The sequence below is a fragment of the Tripterygium wilfordii genome, chromosome 3 (genome assembly GCF_013401445.1).
Source record: "Tripterygium wilfordii isolate XIE 37 chromosome 3, ASM1340144v1, whole genome shotgun sequence".
Classification (NCBI taxonomy): domain Eukaryota; kingdom Viridiplantae; phylum Streptophyta; class Magnoliopsida; order Celastrales; family Celastraceae; genus Tripterygium; species Tripterygium wilfordii.
The window spans coordinates 6,524,890-6,547,537 of record NC_052234.1 but is presented as its reverse complement, the minus strand read 5'-3'; the positions used below and the strand labels follow the sequence as shown (position 1 = coordinate 6,547,537).

Genomic DNA, 22,648 nt, shown 5'->3' with positions numbered 1-22,648 from the left:
TTGTCTGATTTGTGCAGGATTCTTGGAGGAGAAGATTGGGATGACTTATCATGCCCCCGCAAGATTGATTGTCCGTTAAGGACACCAATCTTGGTTCGATGAGCAATGAAGTGATGTCGAGAGAGTGGTTTGGTGAGAGAGTCCGCAAGCTGGTCTGAAGTGTGGACATGGGATACGCGTAGTCGCTTGGTAGCAAGTTGATCACGAACAAAGTGGAAGTCGATTGCAATATGCTTCATGCGAGAGTGAAAAACTGGGTTAGTGCAGACATAAGTGGCACTAACATTGTCACAATAAATGACTGGTGTGGTCTTTTGAGGAACACGGAGTTCTTGAAGGAGGTTCATGATCCAATTAACTTCAGCTGCTGTGGAAGCAATGGCCCGATACTCTGCTTCGGTGGAAGAGCGAGCCACTGTCTTTTGCTTTTTGGAGCTCCAAGAGATGGGATTTGAGCCAAGAAAAATGACATAAGCAGAGGTGGATGTGCGATCATTTGGGTCTCCGGCCCAATCAGCATCAGCAAATGCATGAAGATTGGGAGAAGTATTTTTACGTATCATCAAGCCATAATCGATAGTGCCCACAAGATATCTGAGGAGGCGTTTGACAGCAGACCAATGATTTGTGGAGGGACAATGCATGAACTGGGAGAGTTTGTTGATGGCAAATGACACATCTGGACGAGTGAGGGACAAGTACTGGAGTGAGCCGAGTGTTTGGCGGTATAGAGTGGCATCAACTGGTGCAAATCCATCATGTAGTCGAAGTGGGCCAGTAGTAGCTAGTGGTGTGGAAATTGGCTTGGCAGTGGCCATGTTAACACGATTTAAGAGATCACCAATATACTTCTTCTGAGATAAGAACAAACCAGTAGAGACCATTGTGGCTTCGACTCCAAGGAAATAGGAGAGGTTGCCGAGGTCTTTGAGTGAGAACCGCCTGGAGAGTATAGAGATAAATCGTGTAATAGACAATGAAGAAGATCCGGTGATGATGATGTCGTCAACATAAACCAAAAGATAGATGACCGAGTTATTTGCATAATGCATGAATAGTGATGTATCCGAGTGAGAAGCCATGAAGCCTTCGGATATAAGAAAGTTACGGAGTTCATGGTACCATGCACGGGGAGCTTGACGAAGACCATATATGGCTTTGCGCAATTTGCAAACATGTGTGGGATGGTCGGTATTAGAGAATCCTGGTGGTTGATCCATGAAGACTTCATCTGTGAGAGACCCCTGTAAAAAGGCATTATTCACATCGAGTTGATGCAATGGCCAATCATTAGTTACAGCAAGAGTGAGTAATAAGCGAACTATAGCGGGCTTAACCACGGGACTATATGTTTCCTTGAAATCAATACCCGGTCTTTGATGAAAGCCTTTGGCCACTAGACGGGCTTTATAACGAGCAATGGATCCATCCGAATGTCTCTTTATCCTATAAACCCATTAACAACCAATAACATTTTGTGTGGAGGTTTTGGGAACAAGGGTCCTTGTATGGTTAGCAAGGAGAGCGTCATACTCATCACTCATGGCTTTTCGCCATTCTTGATGATGTTGAGCTTGTTTAAAGGTTGAAGGTTCAGTGATAGCGGGAGATTTTTTAGTGACATGAAGATCAAGAATTTGTTTGGGTTTGACAATGTTATTGCGGAGGCGAGTGTTATAAGGATGAGTGTTTGCGCTTTGCGAGGGAGATGGAGCTGATGAATGTATTGGGGATGAGAGATGTACCTGTGAGGATGAAGAGGCATCATGGTGGAGCTGCTGAGAGTGAGAGCCCGATAATGACGAGTCCAAGTTCAGTGATTCAGAACTGCATGAAGGAGGTAAATTGGCATCTGGAGAGATGGAAGGTGTGGTTTGGACATTGTCGGAGATTGGTGGTGGAGGAGCAGTGTGTGGAATGGGTAGTTGTTGGTGGATAGGTGCGGTGGAAGAGGGAGAACATGTGTCTAAAGAGGATTTAGAAGACCAGGTGGTAATAGTAGGGACAAAAGATTGAGGAGATGTGATTTGTGTAAACGGGAATATAGTTTCAATAAAGATAACGTGACGAGAGGTAAAAATTTTGTTGGTCGTGGGGTCAAGACATAGATAGGCATGGTGGGAGAGAGAGTAGCCAACAAAGATACAAGGTCGGGAACGAGATTCGAGTTTGTGAGAGGTGTATGGGCGTAACCATGGGTAACAAAGACAGCCAAAGACTTTGAGGGAGAGATAGTTGGGAGAGTGGCGAAACAGATGAAAAAATGGTGATTGAAGATGTGTGGTTGCGAATGGCATTCGATTAATTAGATAAACAGCAGCTTGAAAAGCTAAGGTCCAATATTTAATGGGGAGTGCAGCATGGTGAAGTAAGGTGAGTGCAGTTTCGACTATATGTCGATGTTTGCGTTCAGCTGTGCCAACATGTTCAGGTGTATGAGGGGGGGATTTTAGGTGTTGAATGCCGTATTTGGATAGAAGGTGTCCAAGACTAGTAGCTTCACCACTCCCATCAGTGTATAGGGTCTGGATTTTGGTGGAGAAATACCGTTCAACAAGAGGTTGAAACCGAGCAAAAATGATGGAGACATCAGATTTGTTTTTGATGGGATAAAGCCAGGTGTATTTGGTGAAGTAATCCACAAAAATGACATAATAACGAAAATTATCAAAAGAGAGTAAGGGAGCAGGACCCCAGACATCCATAAAAATAATTTCTAATGGACGTGAACATTTCAAGGAAGAAATACCAAATGGAAGTTTATGGCTTTTATTACATAAGCATGCATTACAGGAGTGAGGAAGCAAAGTGGACTTAGATAAGGGTAGAGCATTTTTGGCGACCATGTGATGAAGAATCTTGGATGATGGATGACCAAGACGATTGTGCCAAAGATGAAGTGACGGAGAGGACGAACTGGATTGAATTGCGGGCATGGCCGAGTAAGTTGGAGAAGAAAAATTACTGATCACTGAAGTTGGCCATTCATACACGTGACCTCTACTCCGGCCTCGTACCAAGGATGCCCCCGTAGTTAGATCCTTCACAAGAAAAAAATCAGGAAAAAATTCAATAGATGTGTGATTTTGAGAACAAAATTGGGAGACAGAAAGTAAATTTTTCTTTATTTTAGGGGCACACAAAACATTATTTAGTTGAAAAATGGTATTATTGGACTTAAGAGCAGTAGAACCAGTATGAGTAATAGGAATATTATTACCATCGTCAACAGTTATGTCATCATTACCGCCATATTCGGAATGAATGGAAAGATTTTGCAGGTCCGATGTAATATGATGAGAAGCGCCGGAGTCAACAAGCCATCCTGATTGATTGCCGGACATGTCATGAGCAGTGTAATTGGCTTGAGGCCAATTCGATGGTAATGGCTTGGAGCGGCAGAGTTTTGCAACATGACCAATTTTGTCACATAATTGACAAACTGGCCGGGATTGGAATCCATTGGCAGAGTGCTTCCAATTGTGAGAGCCATGACTAACATTATCTCGATTTCCAGAGTGATGAAATTGATTGCCACGAGACCCAGTATTACCATATTGTCTATGTCCTCCACGATAGCTATTGTTGGTGAAAGTGTTGGTTCGTCCCTTTTTGTAGTTCTGTTTTTGTGAAAATTGAGCAGTAATAGGGTGCTCCTCCTTTGTTGAATCCAAGGTCTTGAGACTGGTCTCATAGTCAAGTAATTTTTCCACTAATTCTTCAAAAGAGATTGGAGATTCCCGTGCACGCAAAGCCGCTTTAATTTCCTTGTAGTCATTTGTGAGACCATTGAGTGTATGGACTACTATTTCTCCATCACTTAGATCATGACCAATCACAGCAAGATCGTCAATAATGGTTTTGACTGATTGCATGTAATCTGAGATACTTTTACCTTCTTGACTGACTTTGGTGAGTGCATCAATAAGGCTCACCATTCGAGTGTTAGACTTGTTGGCATATGCTGTCTTTAAAGAACTCCAAGCTTCTTTGGCCGTTTTGCACCGTGACACAAGTGGGCCTGCTGGTCCATGGACAGCAGTTTGAATAGCAAGAAGGAGTAGACGATCTTGACGGTTCCAAGTCGCATGTTGAGGATCATTTTCTTGTGGATAAGGTCATATCCCAGAAGTAAGTTTATCATCTGAGAACTCCACATTGAATAATTCGGTCCCTTAAGTTTTTGAGGAATGAGGGTGGCTGTGTTTAGTGAGATGACTTGAGAAACAGAAGAATAAGAGGATGAGGATGAGGAGGGATCTTTGTTGGTGGATAAAACCGTGACCTCAGGATTTGCAGTCATGGTTGAAGAGGTAAAGACAAAGTTATGATGAAGATGAAGCTAGGAAATGGAAGGGCTCCGATACCATAAAAGACTCGATAATACAGTAGTGATTTGTATTATTGTTTCATAGAGTTACAATGCTCACTCTTTATACAGTGAGAAGTCAATGCTAAATATACACAACATTTAATGAGAATAATACAAATGAATAATATACATTAATGCTAGGCTATTGACTTGTGTCTGTCTCGTGATATTCGTAAAGACTATATCAAGCATAAGTGCGGATCAATCAAATGGAGATTTGTGCTTGATTGGTGGAGAGGATATTGCCGCTGACTTGTCTGATTTGTGCAGGATTCTTGGAGGAGAAGATTGGGATGACTTATCAATAGGCACCTTGGGACTCCCCAGATGCTACTTCCTTCGTCGAGTGAGCTACCGAGATACGGTTCTAACTAAACTTCCCTTCTTTACTGGGACTATCCCTCTCAACTGGAAAAAAGTGCTATCAGAGCCTACTTCCTGAGGAGATCCGTTGAGACCTATCAATCGAATGTGAGGCCTACGGATTGTGATCAATCAGCTAGTCTAGCAACTGATATGACGAGTTGAAGCGTGTGTTCTTTGACTTGACTAAAAAAGCAGTGAGAACCTCGATCGTCTACTCCTGGGTGCCCCGAGTATGCTTAAGGCCTTCATTAGATCCCCAAGTCACCACCTCTTTGGTACGAATGAATATCTACGTAACCATTGGATTCCCAAGTTCAAACCCTGCTCCCAATCCAAAAAAATGTTGTGCCACTTCTTGGCTTGTCACTACATGCTGACGAAAGTAAAGATCGGAAGGAGATATCTAGACTTGCCTTTTACCATAGATAATATAGGGTGCATGAACCATAGGAATATAGGTGAATGACATATGCAATCACTATATGATTATGCACTACTCTTAATGAATTTTTGACACTTGAACTTGAATGTTGAGAATAACATTTGTAGTGTTAATAATACTTTTAGTGCAACCAAAGAATGGAGCATTGAATGGAAAAAGGAAATCAATTGTCAATGATTGAATAAAAATTAAGGTTTAGAAAACCAATGGAATTGATTTGTATAGGTGGCGGTGAAATTGGTAATCAATTGATTGTCAACCAATCCCCGTGGGATGATACTTGTCTCACTCTTTATTACTTATTCGAATTTGTACACTTGCAAGAATTACGTAACTAGTTTTTGGTGCTGTTACCGAGATTGTCTCAATTTTAATTGATATCAATAAAAGTTACTTCTTCTACTAATCGGGATTTTACTTTCTTTGTATTTCAGGTACTTTGTTATTGAGTATGAGTTTGAAAAGATACATTTTGAGCTCAGATTTGATACTTTTGGATCCAAATGTCGAAAGGACATTTCATCAACTCAGACGAGAGAACGTAAACAGTGTGATTGAAAGAATGAGTGATAACATCATTGGAGATGGTCGCAATGGGGTTGACCCAGCTGTGGGTGATAATGTTATTGAAGAACCGGAGGTGATTGGGCCCTACAATGCGAATGACAATGCAAGACTATGCTATGCCCACCGTAGAGAGGTCTCTATCAAGCAGCCATTGTCCAGCTATTCACGTCAACAACTTTGAGATCAAGGCAATAGTAATCTCCATGGTCTTGTAAGCACAACCTTCCATGATATTATGAATGAAGATCTAACCACACACTGACACACATCATGACATTTCTGGACATATGTGATGCTTTTAAATACAATGGAGTGTTCGATGATGCAAACCAGTTGAGGCTCTTCCCATTCTCTTTGAGGAACAAGGCAAAATTTTGGTTGATGCTACACCACTTGGGATGACCTTTGAAGAAGGTTCTAGCCAAATTATTCTTTCCATCCAAGACTACCAAGATAAGAAATCAGATAGTGAGCTTTTGTCAACAGGATCTAGAGCCTTTCAATGAGGCGGCTGAGCAATTTAAAGACATCTTGCGGAAGTGCCCACACTACAATATTTTAGATTAGATGTAGTTTCAAGCCTTTTACAATGGTTCCAACATTGCAATTAGATTAATGTTGCAGCTACAATAGGAGGTTCAGTGATGACTAAGACTCATGAAGAAGCGCATAAGTTACTTGATAAGATAGCTTTCACAAATTGCCAATGGCTAAAGGAGAGGCTTGCACAAAAACAAGGGGCCACGTTGACAAAGAGGCTAGACACCTTGGGGATGAATGTCGTATAAGGGCCCTCACTCATTTGTTGTAACTATTGCAATAGGAATCACCCTAAGTGTTGAATGTCAAGCTGGAACTTGCTTTTCTCAAACCGAACAAGCAAATCCAATTGGGATGATAATTTCAATAGACCAAGAAATGACCCTATTTAAATTTCTCCAATCTAAGGTATAAGAATTATCCCAATCTTTCTTGGAGAAACTTGCACAATATCCATAATCCACCTAAGAACTTCCAACCCCATGAGAAGAAGCTGGATTTGGACGCTTTAGTTTTTCAACTAGCCTGAGGTCTAAACAATCTCTCGATCAATACCAATCAATTTATCAACCAGATCAATCATTTCATGACCAAGACTGACACCACACTCCAAGCTTAGGCATCCTTGATCCAAAATCAATGAGCATCAATTAGAAACCTAGAGGTTCTAGTGGGTCAATTGCTCAATACTTTGTCAAAAAGAGATAGGGTTGGCCTATCAAGCCAAACTGAAGTAAAAAGAAAGGAGTAATGCAATGTTATTACCCTAAAGAATAGGAATCTAGTAAATATAGCTGTCGATTTGGATGAAGAAAGAGATTAGAGACAGATACGTGAAATAAAAAGCAAAATAGAAGGTAAGACGATCGATCAGCTAGAAGAAACGATCGATTAGCCAGTGAATTCTGAAGCTGCAGATGAAATAGAAACCTAGTCGATTGAACACTTCAGGGAGCTAATCGAGCGGCTAAATGTAGAAAGCAGTGCAGAAAAAATAGAGGAGCAGTCGATCGACCACCTCACCAAAGAGATCGATTGGCCTAGTGCGAAAGTTAGAAAACAAGGGCAGACTCGATATGTAGGTGAACATGATTGGCTCTATAGTTCAAAACAAGCTCCTCTAGTGAAAACATATGTCCCTCATATTCTATTTCCATAAAGATTAAAGAACACTACGAAAGACATTCAATTCTCAAAGTTCCTTGAGGCCTTTAAGAAACTTCAAATCAACATTCCATTTGAAGAGGCACTTGACCGAATGCCTCATTATGTCAAGTTAATGAAAGAGATACTATCTAAGACGCGCAAGGTAGGTCAGCATTAGCATGTCCAGCTAACAAAAAAGTGTATTGCTATAGTTTAAAGAAAGCTCCCAATCATGTAGAAAGTTCCAGGAAGCTTCACAATTCCCTACGCTATTTGAAGTACATTGATTGAAAGAGCATTGTGTGACTTATGGGTAAGTATCAACCTCATGCCATTATCTATTTCTTGGCACATAAGGTTGAAGGAGATAAGCTCCACCACAATATCTCTTCAAATGGTGAATAGATCGATTACATACCTGTTGTCACCTAAATGTGGCCTAAGGTGATGATGATTTGTGGGTGTGCCAAGAATTATAGTTTCCTACACTAATGTGAATGAAATGCACCGAACGTAAATATGACTTCTATCTAGATGATGGAGCGAACTATCTTGGGACCTCAATAGTTCTAGGTTCCCCAACTCCACTGAAGTGCGCTTCGTTGAGATTGAAATGAAGAAACATAAACAGACACCAAGAATAATTTACACAACGATGGTTGGTATTGAAACTTGATTGGAAATAAATACAAGAGAATTTGACATAGTTTGAGATTGACGAAGATTTGGAAATGTAATTAAAATGCTAGAATGCTAGGAAGCTTGAAAGTTGAAGTTGGCTTTGGGCTTGAGTAGTTTGTTTGATTGATTGGTTGTGTGTCCCTCGCATCTGTCTGTCTACCATCTTATATACTCTCTGTCTTGCACGAAAATCTCATCCATAAACTGCAGTTATTCTTGATTTACTCCATGTTTTGTAAGTTGAAAGTTACTGTCATCTTCTCACAACAATTTTCCTCATTTCTCTCATGTGCTGCCACCTGGACCATCTTGTTATAACTGCCTCCACTTCTTCCTTTTTGCATGGGCCATTCTCAGCACAACTGCTCCCCCAGCTTGAATTTCAACCGTTCAAAGTTGGATTTCAAGTTGATTTCTCGGCATTTCCTCAGCTTCTTCTCAAATATCAGTTACTATTAAATAAGACACATTTAAAATTCAACCTCTTCTCTTACCTCATTTAATTTGATCAGCTGCTGCCTCTCTTAGTCCTTCACTTGTGCACGCCTCTTCACCTCCTGATTTGTTTGAGAAATCCCTAGCTTTCCTCTTTCTCTGGACAATGGCTTCTTTTCTTCCAAATACTGCTCCTATTGACTCCCACCTTTCTCTCGAAAGACTGACAAGCTTTTCATCATCTTTTCGTGAAGAACTTCTTGCTAATCGTGTAAAAGAATTACCTCTATTGGAACGACATCGTTCCTGGCCCAAACCGCCTCTAGGATGGAGAGACTGGGTCGGTCGACGTCGAGCTACCTTCGGTGTACAATGGATGAAACAGGGACTTGATCGGCTTATAGACATGACCCTTGAGTCAATCCCTTTTGACCCATCTTTGATTTCAGTGGCCTGCTGTTTCTGGTCTTGCTCAACAAACTCTTTTGTCTTTCTCGGTGGCCATATGACCATCACGTTGAGGGATATGTATGCCCTAACTGGATTGCCCATCACAGGTCCGGATGCTCCCTGCCTCTTTTCTTCAGTCAGGATTATTGAGGTAGGAGTAATGGAGGAAAAGAAGACTTTTTCCTACCAAGGTTTGAGCTCAACAAGGCATCTTGGGGAACCTACCTTCAAAGAGCATACTCTATTCCTGTGGTGTCTGCTATGCAGGTATGCCTTTGGTACCTTTGCCAATCAACCTGCCAAAGATTATCTCCCCCTTGCATGTGCCCTAGCAGAAGGTCAGAATGTAGCTTTGGGTAGTATTTGGCTAGGCCGTATTTATCACTGTCTTTCTTTACTCACTTTTGAAAAACCCTTTTACCATTGTCTTTCTGGCAGCATTTGGATTCTTCAGCCTTGGCTCTTCACTTACTTCCCTGCTTTACATTCTCCTCATTATCAACTACCTACCAAATTCACTTCCTATGGGCAGTTTGTCTTAGCTTGCACTAGTGATAAATCTTTCGTAGAAATCTTCAATTTCTTCTTATCCCTGCCTTCAGATAGACCTGATTCTGAATATTTTCTGTTTATTGATACTCTGCCTGGTGGTCCTTTGATGCCCTTGTTGTCTTCAAAAATTACCATCTCTATGGTAATGGACCATCTCCTTCGTGATTTCTGGGCCAGTCTTGTTACACCCAGGTATCTCCGTGAAGGTGCCAATATTAATAATCCTATGAACCCTCCTTGTGGCTTTGAGGCCTACAATCCTCAGCTCTGTGCTAGGCATTATACCCAAAACGTGCCTCTTAACCGTCTTTTCCATTACAACCCTCCTAGAGAGGAGAGAACCATTGTTCAGTCCAGAGAAAGGACTGAAAACCAAGTGGCTGCCAATAATAACGCTTTGAGGAGGTTTGTATTCCAACTGCTACCACCATTTAGTCCTGATAGTACTTCCGACTATCAATCCTGGAAGGAAAGACTATATAAATCTGCTTCCACTTGAACCACTTCTTCCTCTCAATTCTGAATCTGAGGTAGATATTGCAGATGTTACTCCTGGTATGTTTCTTGCTCTCCTATTCACTTGCTTATCTGTCTATGAAATTCTGATCAGACAGTATGTTATGCAGCTATTCCTGCCATTCCGATCTCTTCTAAAAAGCTGAACATTAAGAATGAGCCACTTTCTCCCAAGAAGAAACCAAAAACTCATAGGAAAGTAACGACTGTGAGAAGATCTCAACGATCTTCCACCAGAGTTAAGAAGACCATACAATCCAGTTCAGAGCCTATTACTATCTCAAAGGATGATGACAGTGAAGCTTCTGGAGACGAAAGTGAAAAGATTTCCACCAGCTATGTAGGAGTTCCTTCAACAGATGAGCCAATTGTTGCCCCCAAAATCTCCAACCAACCGTCTGGCTCAGTCACTCCTCTTTCTTCTCAGGTTGATATCTTTCTTTATTTTGCTCTATCATCCCAGCCAGCATAGTAAATCCATTAGCAGGTCTGGATTTCTCCTTCTTGACTCCACCTCCTCTTGCTAGCAAAGTGCGAACTGAGGAAGAACTACAGCATGCAACCAATAGATTGGTCCAGCTTTTTGAGACAAACCTTCCAGATGTTCAAGAAGCAGATGGTAAGGAAGCTTTAAAGCATATGAAGAATTTGCTGGCAGATCCTCAGATAGCTTCAGAGAGTAAAAGCAGGCTCATACGTTTGGAGCATGATTTGCATCATCTACCCACTGCTTTTCATCAGGACTACTCTCTGGAACAGACCTTATCTGGCAAGTTAGAGGATTTATCTAAAGACCGAGCTGCTTATGAAATTTTACTTGCCAATTCTGAAAGTCTGGCTGCTGAAGACCTTGGGATTCAAAAAGACATTATTGCTACTCAAGATGAAATTGAAATTTTGAAGCTCAAAATCCAAAGTTTGAAAGATAAGATTTTGCAGCAGCATGATACAAGAGGCCGGTGCATGAAAAATTCCAAGAGGCTCAGCAAAACCTCAATACTCTGGGTTCTTCCATCATGTCACGACTACCTGATGCTCAAGCTTGGTGTTCAGATTTACAGCTAACTCAAGCACGTCTTCAAGCTCATCAGAATACCTGGTCGGCCTTGAAGCACATGCTAACTTAATTGTTGAATTTTGGCCATTGTTTGGCCTTCGTTGGTTTATTTTATTGCCATCTGTATTGGCTTCTAGTACTTGATTTTGGCCATTATTTGGCCTTAATTTCGGATATCTTTTATAATTGCTAATCATTTATTTGCAATTTCTTTTGTGTGGCCTATGGCCATCTACTATTTTTATTCATAATATGCGGCCGCTAAGGCCAGCTTATGTCTGCGGCTAAAAAGCCTGCTTTTACATTCTCTATGCCATTACAGATATAGATTCCCAAATGCTTGGGAAATATGGCTTTAAGTATTTGCCATTAATAAATCTCTTATGTGGTTGACCATCTAGGTCTGCTAACCAGCATGCACTGCCTTTGAGAATTCTATGCACCTTGAAGGGCCTTTCCCAATTTGGAGACCGTTTGCCCAATTCTCTATCCTTGATTCCTGGTGGTAAGATCACCTTCCACACCATTTGGCCTTCATGGAATACTTTCATCTTCACTTTCTTGTTGTAGGCCTTTGCTATCTTCTTCTTTTGTACTATCATTCTGTTTAGAGCCTCCATCCTGCTTTCATCCAACTATTCCAGCTCCATGTTCATGGCTTATGAATATTCTCCAGCAGATAGACCATGTTGTTTCATGATCCTCAAAGATGGAACTACCAGCTTCATAGGTAGTACTGCATCATGCCCATAAGTGAGGGCAAAAGGGCTGGTTGCAGTATTTGTTCTCTTGGATATGCGGTAAGCCCATAATGTTTCTTGTAATATCTTGTGCCATGCTATAGGATTATCCTCAATAGTTTTCTGCAAGATAGAAATCATTACCTTATTTGAAGCCTTTGCCTGTCCATTGGCCTGAGCATAGCATGGGGTAGATGTGAGTAATTTGACTCCATAGTCTTCCATAAATGCTTTGACCTCTCCTCTAGTGAACATTGTCCCCTGGTCAGTTGTGATGGTTTCTGGAATGCCAAATCTGAAAATGAGGTGTTCTTTGATGAAATCTACTACCTCTGTTTGCTAAACCTTTTTCAGAGGTACTGCCTCTACCCATTTTGTGAAATAATCAGTAGCTACCAGAATAAAATGATGGCCTTTAGATGAGACAGGAAAAATCTTTCCAATGATATCAAGCACCCATCCTCTGAATGGCCATGGTTTAATGATAGGCTGCATGTTCGCTGCTAGTGCTTTTTGAATATTGCCAAACTTCTGGCATTGTTGACAGCCTTTTGCATATTTAATACAATCTTTCAGGATGGTTGGCCAATAGTAGCCGTGTCTTCTTATCAACCATCTCATCTTTGGACCAGCTTGATGTGCACCACAGATACCTTCGTGTACCTGTTGCATTATTTTCATACTTTCAATAAAACTAGGGCAACGAAGTAACAAACCATCAGCTCCTTTTCTGAAGAGTTCACCCTCGATCATTACATAGCTCTGTACCATCACTTTGACCTTTCTGGATGCTGGATTATTGGGATATGACAAATGGTTAATGATATCCCTCCTCCAATCTTCTATCTGATTGTCAAGAGCTAGGCATTCAAGTGCCATGCCTTTTTCCCTGATAGATGGATGAGATCGTCTTTCCACCGTGATGATTTGTTGTATCAAACTTTCTGGAAGGATTAAACCAGAAGCTAGTTGGGCCCATTGGCCTCATGATTTTGATCTCTTGGAATGTACTTCAACTCCACTTCCTGGAAGTCATCAAGCAATTATAAGGCTGTACTGTAGTATGGCGCCAATGTGAAACTAGCACATTTGTATTCTCCAGCCAATTGTTTTAGCACCAATTAAGAATCTCCAACCACCAGAATACTTTTGGCTTTTAATTCAAGCAAAATCTCCAAGCCAATGATGAGTGCTTCATATTCTGCCTGGTCATTAGTACAATCAAAATCCAAATTAAAAGCTAAAGTAGTTTTTGTACCTCTTGGGGATTGAATGACTACCCCAGCTCCAGCAACCATCTCTGTACTAGACCCATCGAATTTTAGCACCCATTCACCTTCATCTTCAAAGGTTGGTGTAGTGTGCACATCTATCATGCCTTGTAAGGTCTCAGGAATTTCCAGACATGGATGGTCAGCAAGGAAATCAGCAAGTGCTTGCCCTTTGACTGCCTGTTGTGGTCTCCATTTGAGGTTGAATTCTGTCAAAGCCAATGACCATCGACCTATCCTTCCCGTTAGCAATGGCTTGGTCAGCATGTGCTTGATCAAATCCATCTTTGAGATCACGTACACCTTAGTTTGAAGCAAGTAGTGCCTCAACTTGGTACATGCAAAATATAATGCAAGGTCGAGCTTCTCCACCACAGAATATCATCCTTCAATATCTGTCAGCAATCTGCTCAGGTAGTAGACTACTCTTTCTCTTCCAACATCGTCATCCTGGGCTAGTAGGCACCCAATGGAAACATCAGTTGCTGATATGTACAACTTCAATGGTTTATGCCTGGTAGGTGGCATGAGAATTGGAGGTTTGCTTAGGTAGGCCTTGATGGTTTGAAAGGCCTCTTCATGTTTTGACTCCCATCTAAATGTCTTCTCCTTCTTTAACTTCAATAATTATGTGAACACCTTGGTCTTACCTGCAAGATTAGAAATAAATCTTCTAAGGTAATTTACCTGACCAAGAAAGCTTTGGAGTTGTTGTTTGTTCTTCGGTGGTTGAGCTTGGCATATAGCTTTGGCTTTGTTTTGGTCAACCTCCATGCCTCTTTGATGGACCAAAAATCCCAGGAAATTTCCAACTTTAACTCCAAATGCACATTTCAAAGGATTGAGCTTTAGTTGGTACTGCCTCATCCTTTCAAATGCCAGTTTGAGATCGGCCATATGGTCATTGGCCTTGACTGACTTGACAATAATATCATCAATATAAACTTCCAGTTTCCTGCCTATCATGTAATAAAAGATAGCATTCATTGCTCGTTGGTAGGTGGTTCTGGCATTTTTTAGGCCAAAGGGCATCATTACCCATTCATATGTACCCAATGCTCCTGGACATCTAAATGCCGTTTTTGAAACATCTTCTTCTACAATAAATATCTGATTGTATCCAGAGTAACCATTCATCATAGATAGCAGCTCATGTTGAGATACACTATCTATCAACATATCAGCAATTGACATAACATACACATCTTTAGGTGTAGCAGTGTTTAAATCACGAAAATCAACACAGATACGAATTTTGCCATTTTTCTTAACTACCGGTACAATATTGGATAACCATTCAGCATACATGGTTGGCCGTATGAAGCTGGCCTTAACCAACTTCTGTATATCTTCTTCGACACGCAACTCCACCTCTGAAGACATTATTCTAGATGGTTGTTGGTATGGTTTGTATCCTGACTTGATAGGCAGTATGTGTTCTACAACCTTTCTATTCAATCCTGGCATTTCCTGGTAGTCCCAAGCAAAACAATCATGAAACTCGCGAAGTAAAGCTATTAGTTTTATCTTGATAGATGGATCCAAAGTAGAACTTATGTAAGTAACTCTGGACTCTTCTTGCCCCCCCAAGTTCACTTCCTCCAAAGGATCTTGGGTTTCGGCCTTCAAATCATCTAATTTGGCTGGTGCTGTTTGCAAATCATTCCAATTCAACTCTTATTTATTATTAGTGGCTGAACAGCCATTATGTTCTACTATCATCTCTTTTTCACTGATTTCTTCTATTACAATTCTATCAATGGCAGCTTGTACTACAATCTTATTTATTGCAGCCGCCACTATCTTTTCTTCATCCTTCGACCACATCATGGAACTTCTTCAATGATTGGTTCTGATCTCCTCGGCCTATAAGGAACAATAGTCGTTGGTTGCAATAATTGTCTTGCAATTTTCTGCATCTCCTCTTTCTTAGTTTTGAACTGGATTGGTCCACATTGGGCATGGTAATAGCGAGCTTCCACCTGGTTTGATGTAGTCTTGAATGGCTGGTTGTCTGCCCAAATGATTTCTACATCATTTCCTCTCCAACACACCAAGAGCTAATGTAGTGAAGATGGAATGCACCAATTGGAATGAATCCAATCTCTTCCCAATAAAGCTTGATATTTGGCCTAACTGTCAATGACAAAGAAGGCAGTCATGAAGGATTTTTGTCAGACAGTCAGCTCCACTGGCAGTATACCAACTGCCTTAGTAACTTTACCTGTAAAACCTGCCATAGTCACGTCAGTTGGAATTAAATCATCTTCTTTCTTACCCAGTAGCCTGAGCACTGATCGTGGAATAGTATTGACAACAGAACCGTTGTCCACCAAGACTCTATCAATTGGCCGGCCATTTATCTGTGCTCTGACGTACAATGGCTTGATGTGTTGGGACATTTGGATTGAAGGTTTCTCCAGGATAACCCTTTTGGGGGTCTCTTCATCCACTATCTGCACTGTCACTGAACTGAAAGTAGTAGTAGAACATTCATATGGTACCTGAATTGCTCTCACCATGAATTCTTCATCCATTTGGCATTTGATTTGATTTTCCTTTATGTGCTTCTTAGCCTGCCAAGCAGCTGGCAAAACTAAAGTAGTAGTAGAACATTCATATGGTACCTGAATTGCTCTCACCATGAATTCTTTTGCTGGTGGTTGATCTTTTTTCACTTGGTGGTTATCCTCTTGCTTCTTTTCTTTGCGAACCCACTTCCAGTTTCTGTGTTGAACCACTGGAGGTTTATAGTGACTCCTCATATAAGCAGCATACTGTCTCTGCTTTCTCCTCAACTGAGTTCTGGTTAGTGGTGCTAGAAATTTCTTATGTCTCACCAGTTGCCATATGTTGGTAATGGTGTTGGGTGGTGGTTGCACATAGCGCGGTTTCTGGGTCTTTTTCTCCTTGTAAACCTGAGCATTTTGAGAATTATGAGCTTTTGGTTCTCATACCTGAGATTTTTCCTTTAATTTCCTTTTAAGCTCCAGTTAGTCACGAAGATCTACATCAATTGCATGCATTGTGGTTGCCATCGGAGGAAATGGATCTTCATCTACCAGCATGGACTCCTTATCAGGGAATCGCATGACACCCTTGTTGATTTTCTCCTGAATCATGTTCTTCAAAGTCCAGCAGTTGTTGGTGGTATGAGACCATAGGTCATGGTATTTGCAACCCTTTCATATCCTCCTGAGATGGTATTTTGTGTCCAGCTGGAAATGTAACAAACCTTTCCTGCCATAGAAAATCAAAAATCTCCTCTGTTTTGGTCACATCAAAAGTGTAATTGATGTTACCACCCATAGGCTACTTCTTTACTGGCTCAATTGCCTTCGGTTTGGATAGTGCGGGACAAACCCACACTTTCTTCTCTACAGTCACCTCCGCAGCAGCCATCTTCATCTCCTGGTAGTAAGTTCCCATAGAAGATTTTCTTTCCCCTACTTTCTTCTTTTAACAACTCTTCATACTCTACTACCTTCGCTGCCATTTCATAAAAATCATAAAATTCCATACCTTGGAACTTTTTGCGCAATTTATTGTCCAATCCTCGCTGGGCCATCTTGACAAATTCTGACTCAGGCAGATAGATACGACATCTTTTCCTCAGCTTTTTAAAACGAGCAATATAAGCATTAGTGGTTTCTCCTGCCTTCTGCACCAATCTGGAGAGCTCAGCCACAGACACCTCTGGTTCAGCTTTAAAGAATTGAGTGTGAAATGACCGTTCCATCTCCCACCAAGTATTGATAGAATTCCTTGGTAATGTGGAATACCAAGTAAAAGCAGTTCCTATCAAAGAGTTTGGAAATAACCTGAGACGAAGGTTGTCGAAGTTGTCATAGTTTGCCAATTCGCCACACTGCACAGTGAAGCGACCAATATGCTCCACGGTGGACATTTATTCTTCTCCAGAAAATAAAGTGAAGTCGGGTACTCTGAATCCTCTTGGGTAAGGGTTTTCCCTATCCACAACAGCTGGATAAGGTTTGTGATACTCTGGCCGACCAACTGGTCTATGACCATAGCCATATAAATCTTGAACTAGCTGTCTGAGTTTCTCCAGATCAACAGGTGGTGTTGGTGGAATTACAGGTTGAATCCTGCGAGCAGTACCCACTCCTGCAGTCGTGTTGCCTCCAGATCTAGCGGGTTCAGCATTTGCATAGGCAGCTGGATTACTCATAGGATTAGTATTCCCATATTTAACAGGTCTAAAATTCTGACCATTACCAGATGGAGAGCGCATTGGGGGAGGTGTGTATTTGCTATAACCACCATCAGCCTGGTAGTTTGCTCCTTTCTGTGATGGGAATTGCCCCCCCATAGTCAGATCTTCGAACTTCTGCTCCAACTTTCGCTCCATTTGCTTCATGGTATCTTCAATTGTTTGATTTGAACGTGCCTCCAGATTCTTGATAGTTTTGACCAGATGTTCAAACAAGATAGCGGCTTCATCGGATAAGCCAGCTGGTCGGTCAATCAGCTCCTGTTTTTCTTCAGTACCGCCATCATTGGCAACCTCTTCCACTTCTATCAAAGGATTTTCTTCCTGCAGATTCTCCCCAGCAACTGATTCTTTTCCTGACAATCGAGTGCGCGGTGCCATGGTAGTTTTGAGATTTTTCTTCTCCGGTCCCACCGGGTGTGCCAAAAAAGGTTGTTGTCACCTAAATGTGGCCCAAGGTGATGATGATTTGCGGGTGTGCCAAGGATTATAGTTTCCTACACTAATGTGAATGAAATGCACCGAACGTAAATATGACTTCTATCTAGACGATTGAGCGAACTATCTTGGGACCTCAATAGTTCTAGGTTCCCCAACTCCACTGAAGTGCGCTTCGTTGAGATTGAAATGAAGAAACATAAACAGACACCAAGAACAATTTACACAACGATGATTGGTATTGAAACTTGATTGGAAATAAATACAAGAGAATTTGACATAGTTTGAGATTGACAAAGATTTGGAAATGTAATTAAAATGCTAGAATGCTAGGAAGCTTGAAAGTTGAAGTTGCCTTTGGGCTTGAGTAGTTTGTTTGATTGATTGGTTGTGTGTCCCTCGCATATGTCTGTCTACCATCTTATATACTCTCTGTCTTGCACGAAAATCTCCTCCATAAACTGCAGTTATTCTTGATTTACTCCATGTTTTGTAAGTTGAAAGTTACTGCCATCTTCTCACAACAATTTTCCTCATTTCTCTCATGTGCTGCCACCTGGACCATCTTGTTATAACTGCCTCCACTTCTTCCTCTTTTCATGGGCCATTCTCAGCACAACTGCTCCTGGCAGTTACTCACCACTTGGGCTTCACTTTTACAACAACATGGGCTTATGGACTGTGATTGATGACGGGCCATATGGGTTGCACCTTGGGCCTTGTATATGGACTAGGTTTATTAGGCCCAAGATATTTTTTGATGCCAACAATACCCTTGGGGTATAGTTGAAGATGTCTTGGTGAAGGTGAGAAAACTAGTGTTTCCTGTTGAATTTTTAATTTTGGATATTGAAGAAGACACAAACACTCCTATCATTTTGGATAGATCCTTTTCTAATTACTAGACGAACACTAATTGATGTTGAGAAAGGGAAACTAACTTTAAGAGGTGCAGATGACAAAGTGACATTCAAAGTCTTCGAAGCATTAAAAAAATCATTGAAATCCCAATCATGTTTCCGAATGGACCACATTTACATGGTCACTCTTGGAAATCTTGTGAAAAGAAGACTCCATGCGCTATAGTGAAAGCTTGTCTAACCCAAGACACCAACGTTAGCATGCAAATCCAAAATCTACTCCGCAAGTTGGAATTGAGGTACAAACATCCAAAGTTAGTGACTTAAAGAAGAAGAAGAAAGTCAAGAAGAAAAGGACTACGACGAAGAAGACGAAGAACAAGAAGGCTATTCCCAGGATTAATGAGATATTGAAGGCAAGTGCTCGTTACATAGTGGCTAACCCATGTACATCCAAAGATGCCATCACATGGAATATTCATCACCACTCTCAAGGATTCGGGCTAAATTTTGATTGATCAAGAAGTCGAGCTACCTACTCTAAACCAAGTGCTTGTTGGGAGGCAACCTAGCTTGGATTATTCTATCTTTGTCTTTTATTTATTTTTTATTTCCCATTATTACTGCACTGAGGACGTTACATAATTCAAGTGTTGGGTGGGAGTACCCAGTGACTAGTCTAGCCTTGTTGTGAATTAATGAACAAAACTCGAACATAGAAAAGTATGCAGAAATAACAGGACGAGGTTTGACACAACTTGTCTACGTACTCAGGCAAAGAACAACGAAAAATTTCACTAATATGAAGAAGATTACAAAAGTGATGTGCTCTTCAACTCAAGAACAAACCCAAATCCCTTTCTCTCACACTTTCAAACTCCCTATCGTAGGTTCTAGATGGCTCTGTCTCATGATAGGTATGATAATACCTATTGTTTTTGGTAGAAATCTCCCCCTCTTAAGCTTCTTTTTGATAAATAATGAGTGTATTTATGTGTTGATTTCTATTTTGATAGGTTGATTACGGTTTGGATGAAAAGCGATGGAAAAGGGGCTGAATTGAAGAAAATGTCCACCGACCTTTGTATGTTCAAATAGTCATAACTTTCTGTCACCTTATTGGAATCGAGCGACATAAAAAAAATTGGAAACTAGACATCTCAAGCTTTCCGTAGCCTCTAAAATCATGCAAATCAGAGATCATATGGAGAAGTTATGGTCATTTGAAGATTCCTAGGGCAGAGCTGGAGATTTTGCTGAAGAAATGTGCCTAGGCGTGCGCCTAGGCGTGGCGCACCTAGGCGCACTATTTGTGCACGCCCAGAATCATTTTTTTCCGCCCAGTCCAGCGAGCATTGACGTGAAGATAACTTAAAGTATGTACCACGCCTAGGATTGCGCCTAGACGTGTGCCTAGGCGTGAATTCAACATGCATAGGCGCACATAAACCAGGTTTTGGGCAAGTTTTAATTCGTGATTTGCCCTAGCTGCACACAACTTTTGGACTTCGAACAGATTTTCTGGAGAGCGAAAATAGAGGGGGAAGGTGATTCTTGGAGCTAGGAGGAGAGATTCTTCAGCTCAACTTGGATCTACTCAACTCATTGGGTTTATTCATGCTTTTCTCATCTATCTTCTTGTGTTTTTCTCTCTTTATGTGTAACTAAACCACATTTACCAAGGCTCGGATGAAGCCTTGGGTTTAATGACTTTGTGTATGACTTGATTTACATATATATAAGTTGATTTAGGTATAAATCTTAGGTTTCTATGTTTGATTTCAATTTCTTCATGCTTGTTGTGTTTGGCAAACACTTTAGGTTTTTGGATGAAATTGTTTGGAGAATTTGCTTACACAATAATATGTCAAGTAGATTATACTTCTTGAACCTCTTGATTATGAATGTGTCTCCCTTTAATTAGGTGACAATTTGTATGGATCCTAATCTCCATAGAACTTCATGAATTCCTATGTATGTTTAGACCAATAAGATGGCTAGAATGCATTTAGGAATATCCGACCTCGACCAATAAGATGGCTAGTAATCGATTTTAGGGAGATTTGGCTTAAGAGTGCTAAAACCGGCTCAGGTACAGATTTGTTATGCCCGAATTAGCAAATATGTGTGTGAATTTGTCTCTTTGCAAGTCATTTCCCAAGGGGGATTCCGAAGCCTTGGTGTTCATATTCATATTCATTAATTCTTCTCATTCATATTAGTTGCATTAGCGTAAGTTTGCATTAGCGTAATTTGCATCCTTATTCCAAGAAAATACCAAAAACACTTTACTATTTGCTTGTCTTAGTTTAATTACTAAACCAAACAATCTTGAGTTGAACTTTACTTTTGTTTGCATTGTCCATACATACATACAAGTATACTTTTGGATTAGACATAACTCCGTCCCTGTGGATTCGACCCTTCCTTATCATTGTACTGTAGTCACCGACTAATACACTTGCTAGTAAGGTTAATTTAGACCCAACAAGTTTATGGCGCTGTTGCCGGGGACGGTAGCTTACGTTTAATCCATTTTTGTTATTTGTCCATAATTTTTTTCCTTTGTTTGTACATAATACTTGTACATAATATTTTTTAACTAATTTTGCTTTTGTTGGCATATGCTTTGAGATGGGATATCCTCCACCATGTGCTTATCAAGGAGCAGGTTTTTATGGGTCGAGCTCATATCTGCAAGGATATAGTGCAAGGACAACTCCACTAAACTATGCCCCATATCCACCATGCAACCCCTTCTCCACACTTATAACTCTGGAAGGTGCGAACGACCTCAATTCCTATGGAACAACTACCAGCATCAATTTGTTCCTAAACAAGTAGCACCACCACCATTGCTTGAGCAAGCACAAGACTCGTCTCTAGAAGACGTATTAAATGCATTGGTTATAAGTACCCAAAAGTTGGAAGCAAACACTCAAGCTTGTAGAGAGGAGATGTGTCAGTGGGCTTCACCACCACTGCTTGAGCAAAGAATCAGCTTTGCCAGCCTTCGATGAAATCAAGTGAGGGGGAAGATATATGTGAGACAACTCAAGCAGTTACATTAAGTAGTGGCAGAGAGTTGGAGCTTAGAGGAAAAGTTGAGTATAATTATGTGGATGAAGACGAGTATGAGATAATGTTTCTCACTTCACTTTTGGAGATGGATCCACCAATGAAGAAGGGCATGGATTTAGAAGAATCAGAAAATTCTCCATTAGCTACAGAATATGAGATAGCTTCAATCGAACAAGAAATTACTGGACCTACATGGGTTGAGAAAGATATAGAAGAGAAAGCTCTTGCTGATTCTGAAAAAAATTTAAAAGCTGAAGATTTTGAGAACAAGTATGATGATCAGGTGGAGGAAGAATGTGATAACTTTGTAGAGAGGCATGAGCATGACGCACTCCACAATCAGGTGCTATCACCATTTGAAGCACAATTCATTGACTTTGTTGGAGTTGAGGAGCCTAATGTAAATCTCAGTGCTTCCATATTGCACATCCTGGAGGAAATTTTGCCCACAAAGAAAAGATGGAAGCTTTAACAAAGCATAGAGAGCTACATTGCAAGTTCGTTGAAGAAGCTTTCCCTCTACTCAAAATATCTCTTCCATTGGCATGGAAGACTACAGTTTCAACCAAGAGGGCCACAAGAATTCAGAGATAGAATCTTTTTGAGAGGCACATCAAAGAAGGATGTTTGTGTCCCATTTCTTAGGCCACTGCGAAGTGGTGGATCTCATCTGGCTAAAGACATTAAACTTAGCCCTTCTTGGGAGGCAAACCAATGTTTCTTATTTCTTTTTATTGATTGTTCTTTTGAATAGTGCTACCACTGAGTTATGGAATTTCTGCTTTTCAATTGCAACTTCTGGAGTCATATGCAAAAGAGGGTGCATGAAGACATTGAAGAATTGTGGCCTGGCTAGTACCCCAGTCCGCGCGATGCATGACTCCAACCCCCAAGTTGTAT

At 40.9% G+C, this 22,648-nt stretch overlaps 1 protein-coding gene across 1 annotated transcript; it reads right to left on the bottom strand.

Moving 5' to 3' along the window:
• Positions 1-11,530: 11,530 nt before the first annotated feature.
• Positions 11,531-12,743, bottom strand: LOC119995552. The gene is made up of 4 exons (XM_038842065.1): positions 12,633-12,743; positions 12,210-12,395; positions 11,862-12,125; positions 11,531-11,623 (listed from the first exon to the last, which is right to left on the bottom strand). The coding sequence occupies exons 1-4, from the start codon at positions 12,741-12,743 to the stop codon at positions 11,531-11,533; spliced, it is 654 nt and encodes a 217-aa protein (XP_038697993.1).
• Between the last annotated feature and the right edge of the window lie 9,905 nt (positions 12,744-22,648).